Raw genomic sequence first — 22,545 nt, 5'->3', positions numbered from 1 at the left:
GTATTTTTACAGATGCATTTCCTTCCAATTTCTGTACCTTTGAAGAGAAAGACTGGATTTCATTAAAGAAACTAAAAATAAGAGAAGGATGTGGAACACATTTCCTGGAAAACTAGGACCCGGGGGTATCAGTGGGAGAAGCAGCTCAAAACCACCAACAACTCTGGCTGCTTAGCACCCAGAATACTCAAAACTTGATGGAGCTGTAGCAGGGACTTAATATTGACAAATTCCATTTCCTTGCGGAAACGTTATCTAAGAGTGATTCCTACATTTGCACTTGTAACAGGGTTGCTATTTTTAATCCACCTTACAAAGAAAGTAATTTTCTACAAGTACCTGTGACTGATCTGCCATAAAAGTTGAAAGTAGTTGAAGCCACACAACTGGGGAAGAAACACTTATTACAACCTTCAAACAGCCTGCCTTATGCCATCATGAAAATGTTTCTGCCTCAGTTAAAACCATAAATTCACCTGAAACACGGAAAACAGAACTGAGAGAGAAATACTTCAAAACAACGAAGCTCAGAGGATGAACAAAGTTTTAATTAGTCTAAAGTGTGTGTCAGGTTATCGTGGTGCTAAGGTTGTAAACGCCATTATACAGGACAGAAAAAAAAAGAAATTTAGAATTAAAGCCCAAGTTCACTCAACTAATAGTAAGTGAATACATCTGTTTGAACAAAGGTTTTCAAACTTTCATTCATCCAAAAATAAAATATAACCCTATTCCCCCAAAGAAACTGGGATAGCCTCTGAAATAAAATAAATAAATGTTGAGAACAAACCGTTTACCTCAAATAATTCATTTTTAGTTTGTTCACTTTATTAGAAAAAAATCTGTAGGAAATTTTAAAAGAAAGAAAAACATACAGCTCTACTCTGTATGGGAAAACTTGTTTGCTGAGCTGAGAGAACCCACTCCATATTGTTACTAATCACACAAAAATACAGCAGTACTCTCTAGCACATTACGTGGCTTTACTTATCCTATTACCCCACCATATGTTGTTCTCACACATTGTTGCTGCTTCATTATATATATTTAAAATGTAGTTTACACATAAAAACAACATTTTCCTTGAATTCATAAACACCATGCCTCCAAGTGAAAGTAACAGTGTATCTACGATATGGAAATCAGAACCCTGAAAATCCATAACCACTTCAAGGTGGGGTTACTTTCCTTTTTCAAAATGAAATAAAGTAACGCATTAAACAGAAATAAATCTTCTGTTTAGCTTTATGTTATGCAAGAAACAGTGTAGATAAACATCACACACAACTTCCACAGTTTCAACAGAAATGTAATTATAATTGTTCTAAGAGTACTAGAGAGCTGCAGCTCACCTACGTGCCCTGCAGTGGACTAAGTGATAGGCAAAGATCTTCAAAAACCTTCTCTTAGCACAGAATAAACATCAGTGAATCCTGTTATGGGAGCTAAAAACCACAAACAGACCTTTTGTCCTAAAGAAAGCAAAAATTCAACATATTCTTAGTGAATAAAGAAAAACAGGATCAAAACCATTAGCCTAGGACTATAAAGTACCTTCAACGAGATTCCAAAAGCTCATTACACTCAAATTACACCCCATTCCTAGCTACCCACTTCCTCACCTGTCATTACCTTAATTAACACAACCTGGGTGAACTTTCTGCAAAAACACCAACTGAACCAAGCCTAGAAGAACAGCCAGGCACACATCCCTGTAAATTCTTGGGATCACCTGTCTCAGCTACCTCCGATTATAGTCCAAGAACTGTTTTTACCTGGTAAAATAACGTGCTTCAAGACAGCAGTGAAGGTGCTCCATAAGTTATATTAATGGATCAGACATTGACATTTAAAAAAAATTAAATGGCCAAGCATCTTCATTGTTGGGAAAATAACATGAAGTCTCAAATAATGCGATCTGGTAGACAGCAATAGTTTTAAAGCCTTTTTTCTGAAACAAAAAACAGCCAACCAAACAAAAAAATATTGTTTCCCAAATAAGTCTAGCACGCATTTACTTTGGTAGCAGCTGCAGTTAGTAATGCTGACTTCATCTCTTCTGAAGTCAAGTTCCTAGGACAGTAAGTGAACAGGAAGTTTTCAGAAGATTCCCACTGGCATCTGAGTTCTGGAAATCACAGAAGAGGAGGAAAAGATCAACACCCTGCTACCTCACGCTGCAGTACTGTGGTACAGCCGTAGCCAGTCCAGGAGTCCACAGAGAGCCCGTGCAGCAGGATGCAATCAGCATCTTTTCTTACTATGGAACTAAATTAAAAGAAACAAACTCAGTGCAAAGGACAATCCTCCTGACTGGAGCCCATCAATACAAAGACGAAATGACTCTACCCAGATCTGCATAAAAAGCTATTTATAAACATGGAAAGTCTCATTTTTCTTGTCAAGATTAACACGTTTTTCCACACAATGAAAGTTATGTTTGTTTCAGATCTGCATCAAAGTCACCACTACCTACCTTTCCTAGTTTTTCAGAGAAATGTAATGAATATGCCAATAATGGCCAGTAAGTAGCCTAAAACCCAAACTCATTTAGATAACAACGTGCTCAGCCTGACACTAGCAGCACTCCAGCCTGAGCGTGGTCTGCCACACTTCTCAGTGTCAGGGTGAAGCACACAACGCCGTTTGCCTAACGAGCCTTTCTTCAGTACATTCAGGCACACAGACCTTGAAGTCCACTGCACAAACCCCACAATGACCTGCTTTTAACCTTCTGCCTGACACCCGGAAAGAAGAAAAAACACAGTTCTCTGAAGGGCTCTGCTTCCCATACTGGCCATTAACATGGGCAGGATAAGGACTGGGAGCAATAGTTGCAGTGCTCAAAGGTAAAAGTTTCTTCCAGATCAACAACTGAACACTAAATTTTTTATGCTTTGAAACAGAATGACCCAAAATTTTAAGTAATCTCCCTGACGATGACTGTTTTGTTCCGATTCCTACCTGAAAATCCTGTATAAAAGAGCTTAGCTGCTTTTTAGTCAGTCCTGCTTACTTCCCCAGATCACTTCCTAGTGCATCTCTTCTTAGGAGCGTTTTGTCATTCCCATCATCTCTTAAGCTTCAGTAACACCTCCTTTCCAGCTTGCTGGTGTACAAAGCCTCACCTACCAGATCACAGCCTCTTCCCCTGTAGTAGAAGCAACCTGTCCAGATTCCTTTCAAGTCGGCTTCTATGCTACTGCAAAAAATCCAGTGCCTGCCAGCGGGGCTCAAAACTGACAGCCAGTCCCAGGCCATTGGCTCCCAAAGACAGACAGCCCATTAAGAATTTGGACCAAACTCTGATAAAAGCCAACAAAAAAGCTTCATCTTCCCAGGATCCGCAAAATTTAAGGATTCACAGGAACAGTTTAGGTAGTTTCCAAAATCTGACAGAGATAGTGCCAACCCCGGATATGCCACAGACTCATAAGAAAGAATTTTTAGAGTGGAAATAATTGTGAAAGGTAGTTGAGTATAAATAACATTACAACATATAAAAAGGGTTTATACATTTTTATAATTTGACATGGTATGTAGAAAACTTCACTGAGTCATACATTTTTACTTAAGTTTGGGTTGTGTAAACAACAGTTTCTTATTTTTAATTTACTAGAGAGGTTATTGCTAGCTTTTAGTACCAAATCTTCACTTTAACAGTACCGTGGGAAAAGGAAAGTAGAAATAACGCAGTTTGCAGGAAGAAAAAAGTTGTACATTTCTCGGCCAGACTACTTTTCATTAACTTTGTTTTATTTTATTAACTATTAGCTCTAACAATCCTAAACGATCTTTGGAAAGATCTTCATGTTTATGGGCAGTTAATACAATTTTACAACAATTCATGACTAGCTTAAACGTGTCTAGCAAGAGCAGTATAAGAAGAAGGTTAAGATTTTAAAAACAAAAAAGAAAATGAAAAAAGTGATATTTAAAAAGTACTGATTCTAGTATCTTTTTTGATCCCAGAGTCTGAAGAAAAGGAGCAATAACCATTTCACAACCATTACATTTAAGAATCCCTAAAAGAAACTGAAACATACAGCAAGTAAATGCAAGACTAGATTAAAAGACAGATTCTAATACAAAGAACACAAAGTATCTGAAAGGTTTAAAACCCCACAACAATACTCTCATTGCTTCTTCAATCCCCAAAGAAAAGCACAAATGGCATTAACCCTTATAATAGCTGCCAGAGACAAACACGTAAAATTATTCAATATATATATATTAAAAAGCATCTTCTCCGCTTGATGCCATATAAATTTGTTCCTTAACAGGCATCTATGATACAAATACTGAAACAGAACAAGTCTAAACAGGTTATCACTTGTTCTTAACTGACACAAGACAAAACAGTAATTACAAACCCGGGACAGAAATGGACTTGGAGAGAACGATTTCCCTAGAAGAAAGGGGAGATTGTACCAATGGTTGTCAGGTAGTCCTAACATTTACAATATAGCAATGTATTAGTACTGCCTTCACATATGGATCTAGTTCCTGAAGTGATGCAGAAATTCAAGAGATTTACTTCACTCTATCCCAGTGAAGACCTGTCCTCGCCTTTTCAGAACATTTTAAATACTCTTCATTACTTAGCTGCAATCATTATCCCATGGTTTTCCATTCTACTCAAAGCATATGTCAAATGACTTTACCAGAAAACAGTAGTACTAGACGTAAATAAGACCAAGTTCTCAAAGGTGAGATAATGCTTTCTGCACCACCCTCCTCCTCCCCCGCTTACTTAAAGATGGTTTCCAGGCAAACACTTTGGAGAAGGGCCTAGGCTCCCCAAAGCACATCCTATTTTTCAGCTGTATAAGCCTAAGAACACAATACATTTGCCTCCAAAGTTTGTTCCACTTGATTTAAAACCAGAGTACCGTTATTCTGTACCAAATTTGTGTCTAGGTATTCCTGATGCATAGTAAGTTGTACCCGACTTACCTATTCATCAACCATGCAATTAACTGTAAAGGCATGTCAGCTCACTGCTCTGCATAAATATGCTTCAAATCTCAACTTCACGGGAACAAGGGTTCTCAGCATCTAAATCATTACTGTAAGATAGCCATCCCCAAACTTGATGACTAAGCTGAATGGTAAAAGCAATTTTTAATGGATATTTGGTTCTACAGTTCTTGAAGTACAACAGTGCTGTCCATTAAGCTATACGCAGAACATGTAAATGGAGTTTACATACGCATCAGATGAAAGATCCCATCACAGGCGTTAATATGAGACAAAAAGGCATTTCCTAAGCCTTGGCCAGTATGGGCTCCTTTCACAAGGCCAGCAATATCCACTACATTCAGAAAGGCTGGAATTTTGCTGAAAGATAAAAGTTGAAAGTTTCATTGTTGACACATATCAGCAAACACATTTAGCACAGAAATAAGTTCAGAATATGAAAATGAAACTTTTTCCAGAAAAAGTTGCACATGACGGTATCTTTCTTCTCCATTTAACCTGCAACGTATAAAAGACAAGAAGATTCCCTCCCCCCCAAGTAAAACAACAACCATTCTTTAATTTGTCATAGTTCATGTAAAATGAAAACACTTTTTTTTTTTTTTTTTTGACAATGTGGAGTCATAGTGACATCTATACAAATAATCAACCGGGCCTGAAATGCTGAAATAAGACACCTGTAATGAGCAGTTTTCATAGTACCAAAGGGATAAAACTCATATGTGGTCATCACACTCAGCTGTTTTCACCTCTAAGGTTACTGTTTAGTTCAGTAAGTTAAGCGACTTCGTCAGAAGACAAGAGCATTTTTTAAACAGCGTTGATTAAAACTAGCAGTTTTAACTAGTAGTAGTGGTGGTCAGGGTTACACAAACAATTTGATAGAAGGCAGAAAACAAGTTTAGATGAAGCTGAGCGTTGAATGGAAACAGCTGTGACATTTTACACCAGTACACTCAAACCAAGATTACTTCTCAAAATCCATCTTGGGAAATCAACAATTAAAACTCTGATAATGTGTTGACTAAAAGCATCTTCACATAGTCTACATAAATGACCATGCCATCATTAACAACTGCAGAGAGAAAACCATGCTGAAATGATGCAAATTCCTCACTTGCAAAAGACTAGAAACAGCACACCACAGGCATCAAGACTTCCAACTTGATGGCTTCAAAATACATAAACAAAAGGAACAGTACTTAATTTCCAAACACCTTAAATTATCACCAACTATATTTCATTAGCATGATGCTTCGGTAAATACAACACTTCACCGTCCTACTAACTGTCAAGTATAATGAAAAATGCCCAAATCTAATGCCCATGACTAAATGCTTTAGTAATGTTGATGAAAAGGGTGTGACTAAAGATAGGAAGTCTATCCCATTTTTGTTTTCAATATTCCTCTTACACTTCACAAGAAAAATGCGGGGTGTTTGTGTGTTTCTTTTTTGTGTGTGCACGTGGTTTTGTTTGTTCTTGTTTTTGTTTTGCTGTTGTTTTGTTTTTTTCCCCTCCAAATAAACAAACTTCACAGTACAGGATCTGGACAAAATCTTTTTCTTTGCCAAGGTGAAGTTCAAAGCATTACTATACCCACCAGTTCCCAATAAATTGGGAACTTAACAATATGTTTCATGTCATCAATACCTTTGTGACGCGATTAGAGACAAGCCATAATACAACATGACATTCAAAAGGGTGAGGCTAGAAAATATTCAAGAAAATATTTACAAAATAACACGAGTTGCTTATAATTCTTATAAATACCTTCTGAAGTAAACAAGCTTTGAAAGCTTCACATTTTTGTCCCACTACAGTTTTCTTAGCAAATTCTATCGATTTTTTTTTTAATTACTAGTACACAAATTCAAATGGAAGCAGCTAATCAGTCATCATTAAGACACTACCAAGAATAACGCACATTCTGAAGGTAGAAACCAGTAACCCCATAAATGCATTAACCTAGTAACTCCTTCCACCTGACAGAAGTGCGGAGCTAATAAAACCTTCTCAAGACACAGCAGCAACTTCCCTGATAGAATTGTTAGAATTCCTTGCTTTTTGACAAAAACTTAAGTCAGCAGCAAGGTAGAAAAATGACACTTTTTAAAGCACTTTTCCATTGTAATTTCAAATTTTAGTGTAAGAAAAACAAAGGTGGTGTTAGAAATGTTCTCTTTCCATGCTCCCCTCAAATCATTCCGACAGGATTAGCTTCCTGGGCAGCCGTCAGAAGAATTCACACTTTCGCTACAAAGATGGCACATTAGAGCAGGACAGACACCTTCACATGCAGATAGGCCGCTATCACCAGAATCGGCCTCATTTGCCAGACAATGCATGCAAAACCCTAGCATATTTATTTCACAATTGGCTCATACAAGTGAGAGACCTCTGAAGATGAAGTAGCTGGGTTTCCAGGATGTTTTCTCATCTTCATCTCGGGTATCAAAAAGCTAACATCCCAAGCAAAGGAAAACCATCACCATTCTAGGTGGCCCGTTTCCTAAGCCTAAATCTTTATATCGTAGGAAGATGAAGACGGAGGAAAGCAGAGAAAGGCATTCAAAACTACTCACTCTTGCCTATGCTCTGAAAGACAAACAGTTAACATCATGAAGCTAAACCACCTGCAATTTGTTGTACATACGTATTTGTTCCAAAATTTGAGGGGAGAAGGCATACATTTATTTCGCAGGTTTCCACAAGTAATGTTTAGTACAACTAGTTGTTTAGTTGCAAAATGTTGCAGGCAACACACACCTAAAGCTTTGGCTTCAGATTAAAACATACTTAGTGAAAATGCTGCTTCTGTCCCTGCATTTTTATTCTTCTCCAGTGACAATACCCTAATAATTTCTCTGCAGCATTTAATGCAGTTTACTGAAATCTCATACCCACCAGGATACCCTGAAAAGCCAACCGAAAGCTTCAGCCAATTTCATAATGCAGCAATTTTCCAACAAGCCTGGTTGATAATTCTTGTAACGCTTACTTCATGTTCATTCCCTGAATGGTTCAAGACACTTCTCTCAACTCGGGCTCTACCAGGTCCAAGATCCCTCACAGCAAAAAAGGACAGATTCTTTTCCCTTTGGTAAAAAGAAATGTTACTCTCCTGGTTCCAGTATGGGCTCTTCTTCCTTTAAAAACTTTCATTTGAAATCTGTTAGAAAAGAGAAATTCTACTTCCTTCCTGAGCATTCCTATAATTTAACCAGGAGTCACCCGTTAAGACTTCACAAATTTACATGAAGCAGCAATGCAGAAGACCATCTACACTGTGATAACTTCTCCCACTGGGTCCTCCGTCCTCACTATTATTTTTGGCTTGTTTCCAAACACAACATTACCCTGCAATATAGTCAAGAGAATTTGTATTTAATATTACACAGGACTTTTATGACCCAGACAACAATGCAAGTTACTGCTCAGATTTAGTTCAGTAACCACCACTCGAGCACTGCAGATCCGAATGCATGAATTTTAATAATCTACAACGTAACAGAATGAACCAAGGCAATTTGCTGCCAGAAACATAAAGAGAGATCCTGAAGGATAATGCTAGAGCTAAAGAGGGGTAGTTGTACTTCACATATTATTCCCCTGTGAGATAACGAGGATTGCTTTAAAATTTAAGTTGAAAAAGACATCCAGGAGAGATTTAAAACTGCCTAAATTAAACAGAAATGTTTGTAGTTGCAATAAACACTGTTTTGTGAATACAACTGTGCCACACAATGCATCTACTTACAGCTGCAAACACACCAGGAATTGAATGAATACTGCTAACTTGAGAAAGGATGGACCAAACAAATTACTTATATTTTACTCATTCCTGCTTATAATCTGATTTGATTTTAAGCAGAGCAGGAAGCATAAGCCTAGACTTTAAAATCTTTTTCTGTTAAAATATTACCTGCAGTTAACAGATCAATTGTTTCTGGATTTCAATTCCCTATATTCAAGGCAGGAGCTACCTGCCAAGATGAAGAACACCTCTTCTATTTTAAAATTAGTGGATACCATTGTTTCCTACCTGGTTAAGATTTATAGATCAAGGAAAAAGAATACATATTTCTGCTTTTGTTCCTAAAGGGATTATCTTCCAACAAAGATAATCTCTTTCCAATTGCTAAATTGAAACTAATTCACTCATTAGTCAGCAAAGCCTTGCCTGAAAGTACCCATATTGGGGGAATGGAGGTAGGAGAAGAACAAAATAAAACCCCAGCTTTCCTCTCTGGAAAAGCTAGATGTTAGCACAACGTAAAAACTGTGAGTTTTCACCAAGCATGGTATAAAATCTAAAAGAAACAGGTAGTTTAAATGGCTTATATTCTGTTCTAACTCATTTTACCTAAGACCTTAAATTAACAAGCATATAGAATTATTTTTAATGTGTTACATTCTTCTGTTTTTTCTGTTTTTTTTTTTTGTTTTGTTTTCTTTTGTTTTGGTTTTAGTTTTTAAACCAAAATTTTTAAATTTTATTCACACTGGAAAGTGAGCAATAGATAACATTAAATTCAAGGAAACTTGCGTAAATTTGGCAGCAACGTAGCAGTTTTTTCCAGAAGTTTTTGATCCCATCTTCTGCACAGGGTCTCTAACACTAAGCTAATTTATTGTAAGCAGTCATACATCATCCACTACTGCAGAAAGGAAAAAAAAACCACAGGGTTTAAGTTCAGTCAGTACACCTTGATCTATTAAATACAGATTTACGTTTATGTCATTGCCTCTAAATTGTTGCCTACCTGATTTCATTTACAAACATTTACATTTCCAGTAAGTAACACCAGTCAGCTGTCAGTGGGGGCTAGCAGGTAACTGCACACCAGTCCCTTCCCAGCGGATGCTTTAATCTTGTGGCAATGGGAATGCAACAAACGGTACCTGGAGAGCCTAGCTCCTCCTCTGGTGGCAGGACAGCCACAACCCAGACCAGCAATATTCTCGCAGCAGGGCCCACCTCTCCCTGGCAGAAGCGATCTCCTCCCAGTGGCAGTGGCTGCCAGCCTGGCCCAGTCCCATGCTCGCCACGCCTCACCTGCAGGAACCCAGCACAAGCAGGCAGGCGAGGTTTTCGGCTGCTGCCGCTCTGCATGGCTGCTACTCACGCTGAGCAAAGAGGCTCTCAGGAGTGCTGGACTCCAAGCATCCAGGCAAAATCGCTTTGGCCTGTCATACGCTACTCACAACGAAGCCCTCTTCCCTCCTACCTCCATACAATGACTGCAGTTCTGTCATGACTAAGTGTAGCATACAGGAAATAAAAACATCAGTGTTTTAAACTGTATGAGACAAAATCTTCAGGCGTTAGGGCAAATGAGGCTGGTTTAACGAGAACTTAATGTTTATACGACATTTCTGCATGCACAGATTGATTACTTTTACTAATCTAAACACGTAGAAAATTAACACGGAACGTCTTACATAAAGATGAAGAAAGAAATCAAGACTATTCAAGAGAAATTAAGGAATTTGAATTACAATTTAAATGTAAATTAAATTGTGTATCTTCATGACCATGGCCACCTTTCCCTGAGTTAGTTCCAACCAGATAAACACAGACCAAGGAGTGTTACCTCAGTCTACTGTGCTACTGAATTACTGCCTTTTTTTTCCTGTTACAGTGAAATATTAAAGAGAGAAAAGCATAACAGAACTCAGACGAGCTATTCACTCATCCCCATACCCATTTATTTTAAGTAATCCAATAACAATATCCAGTAATATTAAAGGGAAGGGGGGTTTTTTGTTCTCTCTCCAGACGGTTTCTGAGTGGGACACCATGCATTCCTTCTACGGAGAGATGCCCAAAGAAGGTGAGGAAGAAGAGCTCGTTCTCTTTGTCACTTCAACCACTGATTTAGAAGTAGCCAGTCATAGTTAAATGAGAAGAAACAGTGTTTATGTGGCCAAGCAGTGGTATCATTACAATTTAGACTTAAAAAAAAAAAAGAATATTATAAGCCACATTGTTACTTCTACACAATCAACAAACCAAAGGTTTTGTCTCAAGTTCAGCACAGATTTATTGCACAGTCTACACAGTAACAAGTATGCTTAATTCTCACTTGGGAAGGAAGAATTAGGTAACATTATAACAATTCACCTAATCAAATAGCTCTGCATTAGTGTATTTTTCAGTATTTCAAAAGTACGCAGGAATTACAGACAGAAGTAACTTGTTTGGACCTGAAAATTAAGTTGAAAAATGGATTCTTGGTCAGTCATCTTTCTTCAACTGGGAGACACCTGGCTCGAAAACTTGAGGCCCAAACGTTAAACAAAAGCACAGACATGGGTGATAATTTGGCCCTATGATTTATGTACATTCGCTTTATTCAAGATACATCTGCATGTAGCTGAAAACTGAAATTAATAAGTTATGAGTATCTATTTTAGTTTCTGAGTTCTGTGAGTACCTTAAACTTTTATTTTCAGTCACAAATCCATTTCTCACACTGAGCACATAGAGCAGGCTATGAAAACACTCACTACCAAAAAACAACTATGTGACAAAATCAATACACTTATAGAGCAGGGAAACATTTGGAAGAGAGAGAGCACTAAATATCATTGAATGTATCAGGCAACAAATAGCAGAGCCCCAAAAAAAGGAGAGAGAGTTGAGGAAAAGGGCTGTCCATAACCGTTACTGTTAAAAGACTGACGACACAGGTTACTTTGCAAGGTAGCTGAATATCCATGGCATATATTGTGTTCTAAACAATGTAAAAGACAGGATGAAAATTTTAAAATGAACAATCTCATGACACAAATTAGGTACGTCCACTATTGTTACTGTTGATTTTCCAAATCTCTGCAAAAGATCCAAGTCACCTGGGAGCCTCTACCTTCAAAGGTGGAAGAAAGCTGAGCAATGACTAGCAGCGCCTAGATTTCTCACTCACAGCACAAAGGTCATATGGAAAAAAAAGTCCAGTTGGTTGTATACATACCACTTCACATACCAAGAGAGACATCAGTAAAAACAAAGACACTGTGATCTCATTAAACTTCTACGAAAACTTTGGTTTCAGTAACACCATTTCATCTGCTTAACCAAAGAAGAATATGAAGAACTTGAGTTACCTTGGAGGTTTGTGGTACTGACATAGGAAGTCAAATCTGTCATCTGGCACAGGTACTCGACTCTCATTTGGATCAATAGTACAGAACGGGAAGTTTTCTGCTGCCGCTTGACTCTTTGTTAATACATTGAAAAATGTGGATTTCCTATTTAAAAAAAAACACACTTTCTTAAACAAATTTGAATTAGAAGGGCTGGATAGAAACACGTGTTATCCCAAACCACATGCAATATCGAACTATCCCTCTGCTTCAAGAGGGAGTGACCATTGCACTGTTTCTAGTACAAGATGCTTTCAAACACACGTATGGAGTGTCACATCAAAACTCAATGTTTACCTCTCTTCCATGCCCTAAAGAATTCCTTTAAGTGACCAAATCGCGCATGTCAGCAGAGAAATTTTAGGTCAAAAGTAAAGCACAGCTCTACTGGCCACTACTCATTTTCCTCAAGCACAAGATGAGAAAACAATAAGGAAGCCTGAAACTTATTTCAAGTGAACGTGCTTTACTGAGACTCATTGGCCCTTTCCACAACTATACTATTTCTTCAGATTTATTTACGCATTAACACAACTTCAGTATCTAAGCAATAAAAGTCAACAACCAAACAAGGAAAAGGGAGCAAAGAAAGTGAGTCACATCAGTTAATCAATTATAAGTAATCTTTTGTGCACATGAATATACAGTTTAACTCACCAAATACTTTTTGTGTGTTAATTACTGTCAGTAAAACTGCTAGGAAAAAAAAAGAACATTTCATTTAAACCAGAGAGTAGATTATTTTGTTAGTTGGTATTTATTAAACCAAAACTAGCCACTCTTGAGTTATTGCTAAGAGGAAGTTCTTAATCAAGTCCTGAGTCTTCTACCATAAATATTCTGGTAGGTGTTTCGTTTGTCTCCTTAATCTCAGTTTTACAGACTTTCTTTGCTACTGGGTGAAAGAAGTCTGATAGCTGCCCCTGTACACAGCCAAAATGCTCAGAAGTAAGTCACAATTATACTTGAAAGTTTCTTTCTAACTGCAAACCCTATTTTCTCCATTTACATGTTAGCCATTGCTACCACTAATTATTTCCTTTCTGGTGTGTAACTCTCCTAGGCCCTGAAAAATTAAATAGATATTAATACTGGCTTCTTGTTTTTTCATTATGTGAGACAAGTTCAACGTTTTCTTTCTTATTTTCAGAAAAGAACTAAGTAGGGAAAGCTTTCAAAAAACTTCATAACGTTAACCAAAATGGAAGATCTGATAGCGACGATTAAGGTGCTTTTTCACCTCATTAAAGAGATAACAAATACACTATTTTTGTACTATTTTACAACCCACTTTCCCCTTACTTCTCCCTGTTATTTTGTTATCATATCGCACAAGGATTTTAAGTTTGTGAACGCCTGGAGGTTCTTTTAGAAAGCACGATACACAGATCACCACTGATGGTTTCCCACAAGCGCTCTCCAGGTGACTTACCCTCCTTCAGAAGCACCTCAGGACAGGCTCCCCTGTCGGGCCCTAAGCACTGCAGCTGAGGAGCACACCAGAGAACCACAGCTCATCTCCCCCCACCCGCCACGTCCCTGACGCTTGTCTTTACCAACTCTCCAGAAGCTCCAGGAGCAGCAGTCCTGCTCGCTGCTCTTGACAGCTCCTGCCCCGTGAAGCCCTCCCCGCGCACCTCATCCCCTCCAAAGCAAGCAGGAAGGCCCCTGCGTGCCCGTGCCCGCCCCGCTCCGTGCCCACGAGGCTCCGGGGCCGGACGGGGGGGGGGCAGCCGCCACCTACCCGACGTTGGGCAGCCCGACGATGCCGATCTTGAGGGACGTCCCGAACCTGCCGATGATCGGGTGCGCCTTCACCCCGTCGCCTGCCTTCTTCGGGGGCATCTGGGGAGGCAGAGCAGAGCAGAGCGCCGTGAAGGCCCCGCGCTGCGAGGGCCGCCCGGAGCCGCCTAGGGGCGGAGAGCCCCCCGCCCGCCCGCCCCCCGAGGCCGCCCGCAGAGCCCCGGCCCGGTGTGCGGCCTGCTCCCGGGGGCCCGGCCGCGCCGGGGCGGGGCGGCGAGGCGAGGGGAGCGGGGCGGGGCGGGGCCGCCCCCACGCAGCCGAGCCCCCCCGGGGCTGCGGGCCGCCGGGCTCACCTCGCAGCTCGGCACGGGACCGGAGGGGAGAGGAGGGGAGCGGAGCGGCCTCACACGCGGCCGGGACACGCCGGCCCAGCAGCTGCCGCCGGCGGAACAGGCGGGGCCGCGCCGCCCATTGGCCGTGCCCGCCGCCAGGGGAAAGGTCGGCGGAGCGGAGCGGGGCGGGCCCGGCGGCGGGGCGGCCTCAGCGGGGCTCCGGGAGCGGCCCGGGCGCTCCGTGCTGCCCCGGAACCACAAGAGGCGCCCGGTGCCCTGCGGCCCCGCGGCACGGCGAGGCGGCCCGGCCCGGCTAGGTGAAGCCCTGCCCGGGCCGGCCCAACAGGCACGGAGCAGGAATTGGCACGGGGAAGCACGGAGAGCTCTGCACGTCCTGGGCTTCACGGTGCTTCTGCCAGTAGCCATCCAGGCGGGCTGGAGGCACCGCAGCGTGTAGGACTGGAGACTTTAACCTCCAAGGGTGCCAGTGGGATCGCCTACAATTTGATACTTCGCGATATCAAGTAAAAAGACATTCCTGAAGCTTTTGGACTTAACAGAACCCCTGCACCACATCCAGTAACTTTTCCAAAGCCATTCACAAACAGAAATCCATAGTCTAATGTCTAATGCTCATGGCGGGGAAGATCATCGTTAAGGAAGCCAATACCACCATCTGAATACATTACAATCAAATGTAATTGCATTTACTTAATAAATTACAATGTATATATAACAGCAACTCATTTGCTATAAATGAAACCAGCGAAAGTACATGTAACAGTTAAAGAACATACATAGATGAGCCCTACCCATCCAGAGGAAACACAACTGTGTGCCACAAGACACACACAAGTCCCATCATTTAGGGCTGGTGACCATTGGGCTCCCAACGCTTGCAGCACCAGCCACCTGGGGCATCCTTCCCAGGAGGAGAAAGCACACATCCCAAAATCAGCAAAGAGTCAAAGAAAGGGGACAGTGATAAATAAGTAAATAAAACTGGGGCTGTGCGAGGTGGAAAACCAACCTGAGGAATCAGCGAACCAGCGCGGGAGGTGAGAGCAGAGCTCCACAGCCAGCTGCAGGTGCTCAGCATCCAGTCTCCATCTCCCGGCAGAGGAGCGCTGAGCCCCGCAGAGCTGCTTCTGTCCAGCACAATCTGCCAGAACAGCCTGGGCGAGGCAGGAGGTAACAGGGACCTGCAAGAAGTTACGGTTGTACTAGAAGAATTTATCTCCGTGCAGGGTCCCACTTAACCTGTAAATAGGATTTTAGTGTAATGAGTGATCATTATTATAATAACCTGTGTTTTTGCTGCTTCAGCAATGCCTTACAAAACCAACTTTGCTGTCCTACAAAGGAGAGCGCAGGCACGCAGAGCCTGTTCAGTCAGTCTTCAGATGCAAGACTGGACTTGAGTCTCAGATCAGTTCGGGGTAGAAGTGGCTGGTCTCAGAAGTCAGTATTTCTACACAGTGTTAGGTAACATGGCAAGGACATTTAGGGCTACACTGACAGTTATCAGAATAAAGAATGTTTCCATTTGCTGTTTCAAAGAAACGAGATGATTTTAATCTATAAACAGAATGAAGATCACTAACTAGCTGTAAGTCATTAAGATCACCAGTTCACCAATCAAATTACTTTGATAATATCATTTTCAACAGGAAAAAAAAAGTGTCCATAATGATTAGACTTTGTATTATCTGTCTAGGTCATTGGCTAACGTCATATTCATACACTTTGAAGAATGCAAAGACTTAGTTGAGTGTATAATTTGCTTTAGGGGGTCTTTAAAATATTTTAACTGAAGAATTATTTTTTCATCTAACTTCCTCTAAGATCTGTTAAAACAATTTGCCAAAAATAAATAAATCAGCAAGAAAATAATTCTCTAAATTGGCCTTGTCAAAATATGTCATGCTATAATTTAAGGATGACCTCCTACACAGGCTTTTTTTATTGAATGTGATCTCTAAGAGCATTCTGAGGTGATTATTGCTTGTATAGGAACCGTGACCAAGACCCTGCACCCTTCTGCAAATAACAACATGAATGAAAGGGAAACATCAAGGCACCAAGAGTAACCCTGTTCACTGCAAGCAGAGACACAGGTTCAGATCTCCTGGTCTTCTGTTTCCTGACCCAACAGTCCTGCGCTGGAGCAGGCAGCACCGGAAAGGTAGAATACCAGGAATATGCACTGAGCATCAGCTTTCCTTTCGGATTTAAGGAGCAGTGGCAGTTAGGCATACTGCAAGTTCTTTGTTCGTGCTTATTTAGATTAATAAAGACAGCATATGAGCTCAAGAGGCATGTGCCCATTGTAAAAACATCCGGATTTGTTTATAACAACTCACACAGCAATTTAATAAATAACAAACTAAACCTTGAGAGGTTGTACCTGGGAATATATTAGATGTCAAGACAAGACAAAATATTTAGAATATACAAAAAATTAGTTGTAGAATGTTACAGAAGTCTGATCAAGACTCTTGAAAAAAAAATTTAAAGACACTTCCTTGAACTCAGACTGTTCCTCTGAACCATTACAGACAGACACCATCAAGTGTTTGCCTGCTAAGAAAATTGAAGGAGAGATGTCAGTAAAAACTGTTCTTATAGCATGTCCTATTTTAGGTCCGTAAGATTAAATTCTCAGAACTGGAAAACCACCAGAGTGAAGGAGTCAAGGTGAGAGTATCATCAGATTATATATCATCTCAGTCACGATAAAAGGAATATAATCTTGATTTTTTATTGGTTTTTGCTAAGAAAGGACACTGTTTTCCAAAGCCTAATTTAGAATTGCATATCAAAAAACCTGCAGTTACTACTTATTTTCATTTTCAGTGACCAAAGATTTTGCTGCAGTATGGTGGAGAAAGAGACTACTGTATCCATGCAGAGGTTTTTCCTCTTAGTGTAGTGATAACCATTACTAGTCAGTCTTTGGTGGTAGCATGCTTATGCAAGTCTTTCTATTTAATCTAACACTATCATCAGGAGAAAAAAAAAACTAATTCAAGTTAACATTTAGTTACTTAGCTCCTGAATGAAGCAAACGGATTACTGCAAGAAACATTCAGAAATACTGAAATTAACCAAAAATATGTATGAATAACTGCTGAGCAGCTCTGCAGCCTTTGCATCCGTAAATAAAAAGCCTCCAGTAAGCAAAATTTGTGTCTTTTTCAGGAATGGAATCAACACATCTCAGTTTTCCACCCTTCTAAAAGTTCAAGACAGCCCACTCCTACCCATCCTACTCTGTATGTCCTGAAAGTCCTGAAAGGAGGGTTATGCAGGGCTACTTCACTGCAGAATGAGGCATGAACTCGCCTAGCTCCATTAATAAGACTGCAAACATTCTGAAAGGCTACTTTTGGGGAGCATTTCCATCAAATAAATTCTCTCACCCTCCTAACATTTTGTCAGTCAATTTTGTTGTCCATCTTTTTAGTATAGGCATGGTATATCTCAGAAGATAATTTTCTTTAACTGTCTTCTTAAAATAAAAATAATTAACCTCGCTGAATATCTGTCTATGACAAGAAAGTTGCTATTTATCTAGCAGCCAGTTAAGTTTAACTTTTTTTTTTCTCACCAGTTCATAAGCAAATACAGGTATCAGCAGTTTGCTACATGAAATCAAGGAATATACATATATATATATGTATGCATATATATATATATATGTATACATAAATATATATTATAAAGTCTACTTTGTGTATAACACTGATTTTAGCTACCTGGGAAAACAGATGAAGTCTGGAAGAGAAAAAATTGTTAAGATCTTGACCACTTTTGCTGCTGCTTCTAGTTCAGCATGTCTAAATCAGTGCTATGTGCGCAAGAATTTGCAAGTTTGCATACAATTTTTTTAATTGATGTTCTTTGTACTTCATCACACAACATACTATAATAATCTATTCTATTTCTATATCTATTTCTATATCTAATTTACTGTTAATCATTGCTGTTTCACTACCTACAGTAAAGGACTTGAAAGCATTTGATTCCATCGGCTAGAAATCATCTGGCAGCGTAACATTTCACCTTACCTACCTTTGTTTTCAAGTTGCATTTAGAGTCATGCTTTGCCTTACTGGGTTGAATGTTTCTATCCAAAGCTGTCATAGTGCTGAAAGCCTTGTTTTAAACTGGCATGCATAGCTTAAATTATAACAATCCTGTTACTTAAAATGTGTTCTGTAAGTTTGATGGAAAAAACATCTAGAGAGCAGTCATCTCAATGTCATCTTAACTCTACAACATGGACGCCTGCAAAAATACAGCTTATTGTACAGCTAGAACACGTGCAGAAGTCAAACAGTCCTAGAGCAACTCTACCTGATTAAAAACAATGTTTAAGGGAGAGTAATAAAACAAACACCTCGTGGTTTGTGCCACCAGCATACTCTTTGCTTTTTGCTTCCCAGAACATATATTTACTGCAAAGCCACCGTTAACTACAAAAATAAGTGGTTTTGTAGAACTGAAAGAATAAACACAGAGCCCCTGATCCTTGCTGTGACCGGGCAATGTTCAGTGCAACCCAGGGGGTTAGAAGAACAAAGTTGCTTTTGCACGCCACCAATCCTGGATTGCCTGGGTCCTTGCCCCTGGGAGGGAATGGGATGGCTCTGAGGAATAAATACACTCAGTGCTAAAAAGAAATGCTGCTCAAGGGCACAGTCTAAACTAAATGCTGTTCAGTGACTTCTGGGGAGCTTAAGGGCACTCATCACCCAGCTGAACTGTACTTTAACACAACATTTTTAAACACTGCATTTGACAGGATTCAAGAGGCTTTGGCTTTGTTTTCTTAACTGTGGATTCATCCACTTCCATAGAGAATCTAGCCTTGTGCCATTCCTTACGTTCTTAAATTCATACAATACTTTATGTTTTATATTTATCAATTTTCATTCTTTTTCATTGTAGTCACTCTCCTTACGTAAAGACCAGTACAAGGGTAAGAGATTGTTAATGACGCTAGTGCCACTTCAAAGTTGTCAGGATCGTTGCGGTGGCAGAAAACATCTCTTACTACCTTCGGCCACGTCCCAGACGTTGGCAGCTCAGGAGCATATAACGCAGAACAGTCAGGTCTGGCACATATTAACATTTTTTTCCTAGATCATAGAAGTTTCAGCTGAATTTCATAACTTCAACGTGGATGATGTCACTAACAGGTATAACACGTACTAAAATTTCCACAGTGAGAATACTGAAAAAGATGCAATCACAGACAGAGATGAGAGAAGAGAGATACTGAAGTAGGAGAAATTACTGGGGAATTAATGAAATTTTAGTTCAAAAATGACAAGTCTCCTTTGAACTTTCCGGTAGCCTAGCAAAATGACAGTATAAAAGCAAGTACCGATTTAAAATAAAAACAATTCTACAAATACTACTACTAAAAGCAGAGAAAAGTAGGGGAAAAAGAGTTACTCACGGACAGGAGTTAAGGGATATTATTCACAAAATACCAAAGAATTCCTTAAGATCTGTCAAAAGCTGCAACCTTAAGCAGGTCAGCCAGGCTTCTGAGGAAAACCACAGCAGCTGTACCACTGCACAGGCAGCACATGCTCCAGTAACGATGGCGAGCAACAGGGGCTGGATGCTGAGGGGCTGCGGAATGGTCCTCAGGACTCCCTCATTAGAGCACCAAAGTGAGTCACACCTATGCGTGCAGAAAGATATCAAGGACATTATCTGCTTCTTCAAGAAGACATTGTGTATAACAACGTATACAATTTCAAGAGTTTACAACAGCTGTCATCTAGAAGCTTTGCCTCATGAAGGAACATTGTTAGGTTGACCCAGTGGGTGCCTATCTGAGTCCAATCCAGAAATACCGTGGTAGCACTGCACCCCCAAAAGAAAATGGGATGACAGTTCTATGTTAGGGTTACAGTGACCTTTCCAAATACAACAGAGATTTGTTTGCTAGAATGCACCAATTTGCACATAAATACTAACTGCAAACAGCTGTTATTGTATTCTTGCGGTCATTATACGAATCCAATTATTACTTTATAGTAATTTAGTTACTACGCTATAAAAATTCAGTAAGAAGAGCAATTTTAGCCTTGGACCATATAAATATACATAAATTTTCTTTAATTTCATCATAGTGTTCTTCATAAGAAAAAGTCACAATACAATTATGCCTCATTCAAGTGTTCAGAAGAGGATCTCTTAGCTATTTTGCAACTTATTTCATGACTCTCCACTTGAAAGAGCTTACCAACTCAAAGCTTCACTCATCACCAATGCTTTCCCCATAGTTAATTTACAAAATTGCTCCTAAGAGCCAGTCTTCTTCAAAGCTGGAAGAAGACCGTGCCTTCAGGTGCTTTTCTTTCCCTGGCTCCAGGTTTCATCTTTCTGACCTACCTTGTATCCATGTTTTAGAAGAGCTCTGAAAACACCTTAGATTTCATGTTTCTTCAAACTCTACTACTTTCAAAAAGAAGTTGGAAAAATAATTTTTATCTAGAATACAGTTGTTTCATTTTTCTGCTTACTGCTGATCTATATAATTGTTTTCATAACTGCCTTGTTGATAGAGAGATGACAATTCCATTTTGTCACTTCCTTTTCGCTGTGGATCAAAAGAAGAAATACACTAAAATACAGTAATAAGAGTATAAAATGAATCTGGAAGTCATTAATTGACCATAAACACCCAGGTTTTCTCCATGCTTGATGAAGAACTCTGTAAAACAACAGTACTGTCCTTCAAAATGACCTATTTATGTTTGCCTTGAAGGTCTGAAGGAAACGACTTGTATATATGCATTACTGTGTATATACACTATATACGCTATGTCCCAGCACAAATCAAGAGTCACAGCAATTTCCGAGATATACCAGCCTCTACCTCTGTAGGTCAGTAACAGCCACAAGTACCGCACAAGCACCATCATCCGGCAACAGCCATCAACAAGCCAATGCAGCTGAACATGAACACCACTTAGCAGACACCTTTCCATTTTATCTCATGCCCTGCTCTCTCAAAATTAGAATAACATTCATGTCAATAATCAAAGGTGATCACCATCCTGCCCTGTGAGTTGCTGGGGTGGAGGATATGCACAGCAAGACAGAGCATGGCATGCCAGAAGGTCATGCTGACCCACAGCCCAACAACACTTCTGCAGCAGTTCTGGTAAGACAATGAAATTCTCTTATGAAACACTAAGAAGTTACTTCCTATGTGGTAAAGTTTACTATCACAGCATTAAAAAATATAAAATATGACCAGAGAAGTACCATTGCCTCACAATTCTAATATTTTTGTGGATACAACCAAAATTTGACTTAAGCGTGGCTGCTTGTATACAGGTTTCATTGATAGGAATTTCAGGGCCCAAATAAATTCTGCAGAGAGATTTTCAGTCGGAGTTTAACTAGGGCCTACCACGATGCGATGTCTCTCCCATGCCCCCAAAGAAAAATGAGAGCATGGCCTTCCATCAATAGCTGTTCTTCTGCCAAATCTAGTCTATGTCTTCATACACATTTATGCCAATATTTTATATCCCAGTCTCCCTTTTAAAGCAAAATTTTGCCTTACAAAGCAGTTTCATTACTCTCAATAGCTTTACTCAGATCATCATCTCTTTACTACAATGTAAAAACGGTGAGCGTATTTACAGCCGGGGCAGTAAGACCCTTGAAGTGGAAAGGAATGCTGCTGCTAAGCTGTGGGAACGCACTGAAATAACGTCACTAACCCGTTATGACAAGAAGGAAAAGCGTGCGGCTGCTCTCGTGGCAGATGCAAAACCTTCAGGAGTTTAATTTGTTACATAAGTAAAACAGATAAACGGATTGCATCTCTAGGACACTGAAATTTAGCCTCCCACACTGAATTTTCTTCGGCAAGAGCAATCTTTATCAGGAAAAGTACTTGCTTGCTCTGCTTTCTAGCTAAGGAAGATCTTGCAACGCTTGACATGCCAGTTTCAATTTACAGGACTCCTGACAACATCATCTGAGAAATTACACATTTGTGTTGGTCTTTTTTAGAAATCGGGTTCTTAAAATGTGACCCCTTGTTTGTAACTACAGGCTGTCTGACTGGAACTGAATACAGTTGTCAGCTGGCGGGGCACAAATTTTTAATGTCAAGCATCCAAGAATCCCTGAGAGCTCCATAGCCTATAGTCACATCTGCCTTAAGCAATTTTGGAAGAAAGGTTTATTTCCTGCCTGCACAGTTCTAACTGCCAACCTATATGTAACATATATTTGTTCCTTCTTCATTTCAAGGTGGGCAATAACGTTTCCTGGTATGTTATAAAGACACAAAGAAGAA

General features: G+C 39.9%; 1 protein-coding gene across 3 annotated transcripts in view; it reads right to left on the bottom strand.

The window, feature by feature from the left end:
- The window catches only part of OLA1 (Obg like ATPase 1), a 109,816-nt gene that overhangs the window by 83,373 nt on the left and 3,898 nt on the right, over positions 1-22,545 (bottom strand). Inside the window, exons 1-4 of one of the 3 annotated variants that reach the window (XM_048061286.2) lie at positions 14,226-14,357; positions 13,874-13,974; positions 12,091-12,234; positions 5,213-5,340 (exon numbers count right to left, since the gene is read on the bottom strand). In XM_048061286.2, coding sequence (XP_047917243.1) covers positions 5,213-5,340; positions 12,091-12,234; positions 13,874-13,974 — 373 coding nt within the window. In that variant the 5' untranslated portion in view covers positions 14,226-14,357. Of the gene's footprint in view, positions 1-5,212; positions 5,341-12,090; positions 12,235-13,873; positions 13,975-14,225; positions 14,358-22,545 lie in introns of those variants that run through there. The other 2 variants (XM_066999662.1, XM_066999663.1) reach the window with 2 other exon arrangements.

The sequence above is a fragment of the Anser cygnoides genome, chromosome 6 (genome assembly GCF_040182565.1).
Source record: "Anser cygnoides isolate HZ-2024a breed goose chromosome 6, Taihu_goose_T2T_genome, whole genome shotgun sequence".
Classification (NCBI taxonomy): domain Eukaryota; kingdom Metazoa; phylum Chordata; class Aves; order Anseriformes; family Anatidae; genus Anser; species Anser cygnoides.
This window is presented reverse-complemented; position numbering and strand designations above follow the sequence as displayed.